General features: G+C 44.1%; 1 protein-coding gene across 2 annotated transcripts; it reads right to left on the reverse strand.

Annotated features, from left to right (window-relative positions):
* Positions 1–6,577, reverse strand: nell3 (NELL (neural EGFL like) family member 3). Of its 2 annotated transcripts, none has more exons than XM_005932171.3 (5): positions 6,421–6,577; positions 5,585–6,254; positions 4,451–5,010; positions 4,053–4,119; positions 1–3,868 (listed from the first exon to the last, which is right to left on the reverse strand). In XM_005932171.3, the coding sequence occupies exons 2-5, from the start codon at positions 6,222–6,224 to the stop codon at positions 2,337–2,339; spliced, it is 2,799 nt and encodes a 932-aa protein (XP_005932233.1). In that variant the 5' UTR covers positions 6,225–6,254; positions 6,421–6,577; the 3' UTR covers positions 1–2,336. The 2 variants fall into 2 exon arrangements, with proteins under 2 accessions (XP_005932233.1, XP_014192220.1); XM_014336734.2 differs by having other exon boundaries at positions 6,365–6,557.
* Positions 6,578–9,857: the final 3,280 nt, after the last annotated feature.

The following is a 9,857-nucleotide window of genomic DNA, read 5'->3' on the forward strand; positions in this document are numbered from 1 at the left end:
TTTTATGGCAAAATATATGTATATTTTATTTGGTGTTGAACCAGAATACTGTAAATACACTGACGTTCCACAAGAAACTTGCAGGGAGTCTAAAAGCACCTCAAAAATATCACCGCGTGCAAAGAAGTGAGAAAAAAGGTGAAGAATTTCAGCGGCGCCTTTGCTGCCAGCTCTCTGAAACACTTAATTATGCCTAATTGTTCAGAGGACAGAACACACACAGAGGCAATTAGGAGGGATATGCATGGGCAGCTCTTTACAGAGGAACAGCGTTTAGGCAAAAGAATAACAAAGGAAGATGTTTGCATATTCCATAATACTACGCAAAACTACATGTGTACAAGTAGACACTATCATTACATGTCTACTCAGTGCTTTACTCCATACTATACATATTTTTACTGTTTTATCATACCTAACAATTCATATGCATTCCACAGCAAAATACAAAGGTCCTGTTTCGTAAAATAAATACCAAAAACAAAATTTTTTTTAAAATCCCTGCTCTTTTAAATGGTACTACAATAGATTTGGCGAGACTATTTTTTATATATTTCAGCAATTTACCATATTTTGAAAGGAAGTTAGATGAGAACAATGATAGCATTCTCATATCGGTGTGTTATCTATGAAATTAGCTTAGTTTAGCTACACACAGAGACTGAAACAGAGGGAAACAGCTGGCTTGGTTTTGTGCAGTAGTTAAAAAAAAACAGCCTGCCAGTATTGTCAAAGCTCAACAATTTACAAGTTAAATTGTGTTTGTTTAATCATTACAACAAAAAAACAGAGCCGTCAAGGGCTGAGAAAATTAAGCTACTGTAGAAGTGCCAGAAACTCCAGAACCTCAAGTTAGCCTCGAGGCTAGCTTCAACTCCCCACTTAAAACACTTGTTCACAGTAGAGATGTTTACAGCCTCATGCAAAAACTGGTTTTCTTAGATGTCCTTTAAACAGACTAATAACATCCTAAGTTGGTGCCTCTTCATGATGTCTGTGCAATGCTGACTGAATTGCTACATGTGAATGCCAACACAGGCAGCTGGAGCTATTAGCTGTTTATCTCTGCTAGCTAGAAGCGACTGAACCGGACTTCTCCAACACAAGGGTGCCAAGACCCTACAAAAAAGCCTATTAAACAAGAGTTAAAAAGTTCAGTTGACGACATCAAGACGACTACATCCATCTTAACGGAGCAACTCAGCAAAAGCTAATGTGTAATTTAGCTGCTTTATGAGGGGTTATTTCCTAACTCTGAGCATTTGCCAAGTGATTTTGACTAGTGAGTTCCACAAGCCAAGAAGTTACCAATCAAAGCAAATAACACCTCCACAACCTGCATTTTATTTGGAACTGAAGCGTATTTATATGCGTCCAGGTTTTCTGTGCTAGCCCACAGAACTGCCAAAGTGTGGGTGCCCCACAATGCAATGCTGTGACTTAACACATTTGATAGGTTAAAGGTGTTACAGTTTCTGTGTCTCTGAGGATGCAAAGGTTCACACGGTTAGAATGACTAAAGCGCTTGAAATAAAGGCAACAGGACTTCTTTCTGATGAAAGAAGACATTTTAACTTTCATTTAAGTGGCTTTGTCGGTTCTAAAAACTGATGGAGAGTCACAGATATTCAACTGCTGCAGGGGTGTCCCCTTGGAGGTGGTCCTGCAGGTTGCTGTAGACACAGATGGATGAAGCAGGGGATGTTCCTTTGGTTAAATGCTGCTGTGTATTAGAGATGCTAATACCAGGTCAGCTGTTTCCCCTGTTTGAGGTTTTTGTGCTAAGCTAACTAACCACTAGGTTTGCACTGGTCCACTCATGAAAGTGCCATCCAGAAAATGGTTCACTGCATTTCCCCAAATGTTAAAATACTGCTTTAACAACCTCATAATTCAATACAAAAAGGTTTAATACAATATGGATGTTAAGTATTAATATATACATATTAAATGATTCATACGCAAAAGTAGACATGCCAATGTGTGTGTACATACGCACAGACATACATAAGCACCATTTCCAAGTATCCACACCATTTACACATACAGACAAACACACACTCACACATTCAGACATTTGATGTAGAATTGGTCACTGCTCAACCAGCCGAAGTACTTCAAGCAAAAAGCAGTACTTTTAGCATCTAAGTGTTACACCCTACAAAAAAAAATAATCATAAACGTCTATACAGGTGCAGAAATATACATTAAAGATAATGTGACAGGATATGTGGAAAAGAAGACTACATTTTATTAGCCCGTATTTGTCCTTCAACATGTGCAAAACTGTCTTTTTCCACAAAATGATGATGAGAAAAGCTCAGCCCCTTCTTGGATCACACTGCCACCCAGAGAATTGAAATGTTAGTGCCGCCCTCGTGTGCTATCTGGTTAATTCGTCCACGGATGCAGTCCAGCGTGACGTACAGAGCCGTGCCATTCTGGACTTGAAATGAGGCTCTCAGCCCTACACTGGCCCACTCGCTTCCTTCAGGCATAGATCCTGATACCTGCTGAGCCACAGGACCAGCCTGCTTGCCCTGACCCCCTACCCGCTGCAGAGTGAGTTTTACTATATTACAAGAGTGGATCAGCTTGAGGTTGAGAGCTATGTTCACTGTTCCTTTCTCACGGAATATAAAGTTCTTCCGGCTGTTTGGCTCCCCAGAGCGGGCCAAGTGGACCTGTGGTGTATCTGGGCTGATCTGCTGGAACAATAGAGGTTTATTCCTCACCGCTCCAAAGGGAAGACCGGTCCTGGACACAGTAGCCGTAAAGGCTGACGACACTGCTGAAGGAATCCAGATAAGACTCAAAATACTGATTCCAGTGCTGTCCCCAAAATAGCGGACGTTGCACTGAGACGGGGATGTGATCTCAAAGTTGAGCATGTCTCCACTGTCCACGCTCACAGCACCTGAGAGTGTAATGGAAGTGTCCCTGTAATTAACACCAGTCTTAAAAGCCTGCATCACCTCTTGGCCGGTTCCGTTGCGGTTTATATAGGCAATCAAGGAGAAACCCTCTCGAACGCAGGTGTGCCCCATGGAGTAAAGTGCTTGCTGAAGGACAAACTTGACCACTCCGCGCTCGGTGAAGCGTACCCCACGGTTGTCATGAGTCAGGCTGATCATGTAGGGGTCTGAAACTGAGGTTATGCGGAAAGTTGGGCGGTAGCTGGTCTGGTAGTGCATCAGCAGGGACATCTGAGCTGTCATAGCTACAGCACCAGTATCATGAGACAACCAGAGCAGACTCAAAGAGGGCCCTGCAGCATCATACACGTGAAGATCTTTGCTCTGATTGCAATGTTGATTTGGACTCCTCAACAGCAGTGTGAAGCTGTGGTTAGGCTCCACCTCCACCCCGGTACTGACGCTGACCCCCTGGAAATACTTCCCATCCGGTTGTTCGATGCGAACACCGCTGAGGTCCTTACCCTCCTCTTCCTGGCTCCCATTTAGCCTCATCCCCAACTGGAGGAAGTTCCTGCAACTGTGCTTTATTGCAAAGTTATGATCCAACCACACCAGCCCGTGCTGCTGGAAGGTCAACTGGCCCACCTGGTTGGACAGCAAATCGCTTTTTTCTTTGCTTCGTATGTTTAGCTGAAGCCCAGGAAAGATGTGGGTGCCAGATGATCTGGCGGGGGGAACTGCCACATTCGCCATCCAAGACTCAGAGAGCCGGGTCTCTGAAAGCTGGCCACAGATGGTGTCACTGACTGCTGTACAGGGAACAGTGACAGGCTCTCCGTCACAGTCAGAGCAGGCCTGGCACTCCTGCAGCTCCTGGTTGTAGAAATATTCATGACCGCACAAGCCCATTATTGCGTCTCTCTCAGAAATGCCCAGACACCTGAATCCCCCTGCAAAATAAAAAGGTCCAAACAGGCTCTGACAGCTGCATAGACACGTAGCTCAGTAAAGTATGGCTGTTTTCTCAGCGCAAATAACGTTTTAGATAAACTGGTGGGAAGTTTTTCTATATCAGAGTGAAAATAAGGAATAAGGATTCATTAATTATAAGCAAAATAAGCACTGCGAACTCACCTGGAGTATTAAGGCACTTCACTCGCTCTCCACAAATATTTGGTAATTCAAGGCATTCGTCTCTGTCCTGCAAGTCATGCAAATTAAAAGTATCACCATGAGTGTATCCTGTACATCAATAACTGGGTTTAACTGACGCATTCTTTAAAGCATTTATGCTTGATCAGGAAATAGATAAGATGAGCCATCTAAGCTCAAAGGTATAAACATTCTCACTTCCACATCAGCTATGTTTAGATTTTGGCATATGCTGGCATATGCTTGGGAACCACTAACTGGAAACCACCATGTGAAACCTCAACTATCAGCTAAAACCGCTTCACACTTTTTTTTTGTTTGTTTCCTTTTTTTTCCTGTTTTGCTCTCAGTTTGTTTTGACACATCAGATGACGGCATACCTGGCACATTCTGTCCGCAGTTGGAGAGCACTGTGAGATGAGGAAGAAACCTGGTGGACACATGGTGCACTTTTCACACCGAGCTGGGTCCTTTTGAAAGTCACAGTACTGCTCTGATCCACAGGGTGAAGGACATCCCAGGAGAGGCTGAGGAAAGTGAGCCTCCCCGACCACATCCATCACCTTAGAGTTGATGTCCACTTTGTGGACGGCGTAGGATTTCTGCAGGTGGCTGCGGGCTTGGCTTTGCAGTCCAGCCAGCTGGCTCTCGAAGTAGCTCTGCAGCTCGCCCTTCAGGCCCTGGAAGGAAACCTGTTTGAAGGTGTCTGAGAGGAGACCGTACTGGGCCTTCACCACATCCATTTGCTCATACATTCGCTGCTGCTGCTCCAGGATTTCACGCTGCTGTGACAGCAGGGCCTCCTGTTGGTCAGCAAGCTTCTGCTGCAGATCGCGGATGATAATCTGCTGGGCTCTCAGGGCCTCCACAAGCTTCTCCTGCCCCTTGGACAGCTGGAGGTGCAAGATGAGGGCATCTTCTGAAGGAACTTCATTCTCCCCTGTCATGAAATAAATGCACGGTGAAGGGGGGAAAAAAACAGGGAGAAGAAATTGATTAGATGTCATTAAGCCTTTCCTGAGGTGTGACTTCTCCAAACAGTGCTGACAGTAAGTGTGAACAGCCTGTGACTCCAGCTGCATAGCCAGCCGCAGCCAAGTGTAGCCTACTAAAAGTTTCCTGTATGGAGCCACATCAAAGAATTCAAAATTTTCTGGGCAATTGACTCTGAGACATTTTTCCAGTCCAGCTACTCTTTGCCCTGCAGGTATCTTTTTTTCTTTCTTTCTTTTTTGTGGGGGGAGGCTGAAGGTCAACAAAGTTGTCATTTGTCTCCAGAACACTCTTGTGTGAGAGATTGTAAGTCAGTAAAGGGCAGCATGCATTTGAGTTATTTATATACACCCACCTTTTAGTAAAAGCATATCACTTTTAAGGAAATTGTCAAGAGTCACAATGTGCATGTCTGCATTTTGTTTTTGTTCCTGGCATGCAGGAACTTATAATATAATGTTAAATAGATAAATAGATAAATAAATAAATAATACATAATAATGTTGATGAACATAGCAGACCTGGCTTGATATCACATGTAAGCTGGACACCTAAAGGCGCTGCGCCAAGTTCCGACGATGGATATCCAAACTCCGGAAAATCCCCCAGAAACTGCGCGGCTCTGTCCGACAGATGTACAGGAGGCACGCTCTCCTCTGAACCGGCCAGACATCCTTCTCCCACACAAGCCACTGCTCGAGCTTTTGGCCGTATCCTCAGCGGCAGTCTGCACTCGATCCCTTTACAGTCTCTGGTGTCATTGCCGGGTTGAAATTGTCTCACATGAACAGCGCACTCCGCATCGGTGCATCCTGCAGGTAAAACTTCAGGCGCACTCCGAGTGCTGCCGTCGCTGTGCCGCCCGCGCAGTAGCAGCTGGGCGCCTGGAAAAGTCTCCGATGCCGCTCTTGGAGAGCTCGGGTACACGCGGTGTTGGCCGGCGGCTACATGAGCCGTTTTCCCCTGCGTTGACGGGTTAAACTGCCGCGGGGGTCTGGAAGATCGGCTCCCCGGACAGTGCGCCCCGGTGCACGGTCTTGGATCGCCGGTGTCTCCGCCATAGCAGTGCGTCCCCCGGCAAATCTCCGCTACAGCTTGCGCGGCGTTGTGCAGCGATACCCAGGAGAGTTGCAGCAACAGCAGAGATGTCAGTAAAAGCATTTTCGCATCTAATATGTGGGCTTACTCTGCCTGCAAAAGAAGGAAACGCGAGGTAAGAGTCCCAAATGGAAAACCTGGAGGAAAAAATCTCAAAGGTGATAACTCATGCCATCACCGATCTCCTTTTCGATTAAACCCACCTCTCACACAACTGAAACAAACTTTACAGACTTGGCAGCTCATCTGTGCACATTACCTTCAGCTCCAGGGTTTAGTGAGGCTGGCTTTTCCCGACCGTCACAAAGGAGTAAAAACACTGGACTCACGCATTACTGCCGGCTCTCTCCATGCCTGACCCACTCTGAGGGCTTCTGCACTATAATGTCAGTGTATGTGGCATTCCTGAGACTTAATTAGCATCAGGTTTCCCCAGCTACAAATTAACCCTTCACCCTCTCCTCTCCCTTGAGTTCCCCTCTGAACTAAAAGGTTTTGAAAGAACAAGAATAAAATGACATTTTTGATGCCTGAAACTGAAACATCCTTTATTTCAACCTGAAACAAATAAACGAAAGGGGAAAATATGACATGTATTTTAATTATATCTCATCTTTTCACTTTTGACTTTGCTCACTGTTGACTTTTCTTTGACCCTGTGGCCCTCTGAGTTGCAAAAACATACAGTACTTTTTGTTTAGCACACCCTGAATGTTGAGACAGCTGCTGGTTCCTCAACCCAGCGTCCTTCATGCTTTAGCGCTGGCCTTGTCAACCCTTTTTATAGACAAAGCGAGCAGAGGTTAAACTTTTGTGAAGAGACCTATGGCAGAAGTCAGGAATGTGAAAACACATCTGGTTTTTGGACTCGCTCCCAATTTCTCTCCTTTTTTTGTTTTTAGTGCTTCTGCACAAGCACATAAGGTTATCTGAGGATGACGTCTGCATGGATGTTATTAGTTAAGCAGTTCTGATATTACTGTCTTATTCAAAGGTCCAGGAGCCAAATGAATAGATGCAAAAGTTGTATGATCATATTTAACTGAATAACTCAAGATTTAGCCAAATTTCAGAATATTTAAAGCAAAATGCTGGACATTTTACAGCATCATGGGCACAGACTCTTAGAAATGTACATGTTTTAGTTTACATCACTCATTTATATGTTTTGTGATTATTGTTTCAGGGTTTCTGAGGTGTTATTTTGTCTTTAGACTTTGATTGTTGTGGACATGTTTGTGTGGATGTGGTTTAGAGTGTTTGTGTGACTGACAGCAGAGTTAGGGTTTAGCAAAGGAAAGGGGCCACTGTGAACGAGGCTCCTGTAGCGATTAATCACATCCAGCCACGGTTTCTATTCTGGGTGGCTGTTAAAAATGTTCAATCAAAAAGAGTTCCTGTACCCATCTGGTGCAAAGAAGAGAGGAGCTGAGGCGAGGCAGAACTCAAGAAAGACAAGTAGCTGCGTCCAGAGTGCAACTTTTCATCTTCAAAGTAAAGACGAAAGGTTACTTAATTAATTGCTTATGACGGCCAATCAAATGGCAGTAATTTACTGTAAAGCTTGTATTCTATAACACACAGCAGTGTAAATTTGATTAAAGAAGTCACACTGTCCAATTAAACAGTTTAATGCTGGTAAAAATGTACCTTATGATTTTATTATAACATAATCATGCCTTTTTCTCTTTTAATTTTGTCTTTCCGTGTCACATTTTGGGGGTTTTTTGCTCACGTTTTCGACTCTGCCAGTCACAGCAGTCATCCTAGCCCATGTTAACAAAAGCAAACCTCATTGTACTCATTTATTGGGCTCAGATGGCAAATAAATTCAGCCAAGCAGAATAAGGAGGGCTGTATCAGGAATCCATTCGTATGTTCTTGCATTCAAAAACATCCAGCTAGCAGTTGCTCGTTATCCCAGGGCAAACTTGCGGTGTTGATCATTGCACCACAAAGAGGGAGTGGGGAAAATAACTGGTTGGTAGGTTCACACCTCCCACTGATTTCAGTCATGTTTGGCATGTACAGTACAGCAAAGAACAAACAGAGGGCACTAAAAGACTCCTGCACGCATCACTTTTCACATCAGCTCAGTGACAGTTTCTCCTCTGCAGCACTACATATCGTTTTGCAAGGTGCCCACTGGTTTTGTCATTATCACCCCATTTCCTTTTAGTGCCCAGGCACAAGAAATGCATCTTGAGGTGTGTTGGAGCGCTCAGAATGCAGACTAATGGCTAAAAAGAATGCTCCACACCTCACACCTTACCATATGCAGTTCTGCAACTTTCAAGCCGACAGACTTTTCTTTGTGCAGTAGAACTCAAGGCTCGACACTGCAGATCCCCCTTTAAGCGCACAGTTTGATTAAATAACTAAAAAATAACAATCTCGTTCAGCTTCTTGGCTCGGTGCTGTGATGTATGAGCTGCAACATATGCTGGCAAAAACCATTATCAGAATCAGCTCTCCTGGACCACCCTCAGTCTCCGAGGAGAGCGCAAACGCAAAGCGGAGCAGACAAAAAAATCCCCTCTGCTGCCGAGCTCCACAACTGTTAATCAGTGTATTTATTTGAGAAATGTTCTCCGAGGCACTGGCGTGCTTGTGTTTGGGAGATGTTTAGAGCTAATGGGAGGCTGCCTTTGGTGTCCATCTGTTTGTCAAACCCTGAGAGAATGAGGAAATGAGGGTGGTTGGGACACATGCTTGTACCCAGGGTGTTTGTTTAATACATCACGAGTCATGAAAGACTCTTGGAAGCATTCAAGGTTATTTGGTTTCCCCCTCGTGGTGCTCAGATTTGCCATATGATGACGGGATTTTGCCACAGTGGTTTGTCTTTGCTGTCACGGCTCAGGCTGGTCTTGAGGGGAAATGGGACATAGAAGTGTTAATATTAGTAAAGATCAAGATAATCTGTTCTGTTAGGCATAATTTTGAATTCATTTTTTTTTATATTGTATGTGAATTCCTTTTAAGGTGGAAAGAGGATAAAAAAAGAGATCAGAAATCTTGTTTTTGGCCTCCCAAGATGACTCAAGGAGAAATGCAAATAAATACAGCTATCTGTGTCTGCACGGTCAGATAACAGAGCCAGAGGCTATTCATAGTTTGACAGTTTAACTCTCCCTGGTTCCTCCTAAAGATAACCGACTTTGTTGCACCACACCATTACCCTAAGACAATTCTTCCTGATTTTAACAATAAAAGCTAAGATTTCATGTTAATTAATATATTCTAGAGCACTCTGCTTACATTTAGGAGGTATGTTAGAGGTTGTACAGCAAATAATGCACTTCATTTAGGAGACTGTATTTTCTAACAAGAATTTAGAGAAGTAAAGCCCAGCTGAAGTGTCTTTCACCACTACAGCGTGCCACTCCTGTCTACAGACTTGCTGTAAATCAGTTTCAGCGAGGTGAATTATTAACCAAGACCCGTCACATTCCTCCCGCTGATTCAGCCTTTCTCTCGATCCAACTGAGGCATTTCTTTTTTCTTTCAATAAAAAAAAAAAAAACGTCCCAATCTGCTCGAGTGGCTGTCAGTCACCCTCGAAGTCTTTGTGAGAAGCCACAACACATTTATGATTTCTCCCTCTCTGTCCCCGTTGGCACAGTTACAGTACAGTGCAGATAAGGAGCACTGTTAAGGAGAGGATGGATCAACGCTGCCCAGACAAGAGTGTTG

Source organism: Haplochromis burtoni, unplaced genomic scaffold (genome assembly GCF_018398535.1).
Source record: "Haplochromis burtoni strain Fernald_Lab_line unplaced genomic scaffold, NCSU_Asbu1 Contig_155, whole genome shotgun sequence".
In the NCBI taxonomy this organism is placed as follows: Eukaryota; Metazoa; Chordata; class Actinopteri; order Cichliformes; family Cichlidae; genus Haplochromis; species Haplochromis burtoni.

What these genes read in the sequence shown, in the direction of transcription:
- nell3 (XM_005932171.3), bottom strand. Translation starts at nt 6,224, where the DNA reads ATGCTTTTACTGACATCTCTGCTGTTGCTGCAACTCTCCTGGGTATCG. An exon ending in TACATGTGATATCAAGCCAG is followed by an intron (nt 5,011 to 5,584) that starts GTCTGCTATGTT and finishes ATTTCATGACAG; the next exon opens with GGGAGAATGAAGTTCCTTCA. An exon ending in CTGCGGACAGAATGTGCCAG is followed by an intron (nt 4,120 to 4,450) that starts GTATGCCGTCAT and finishes CATGACTTGCAG; the next exon opens with GACAGAGACGAATGCCTTGA.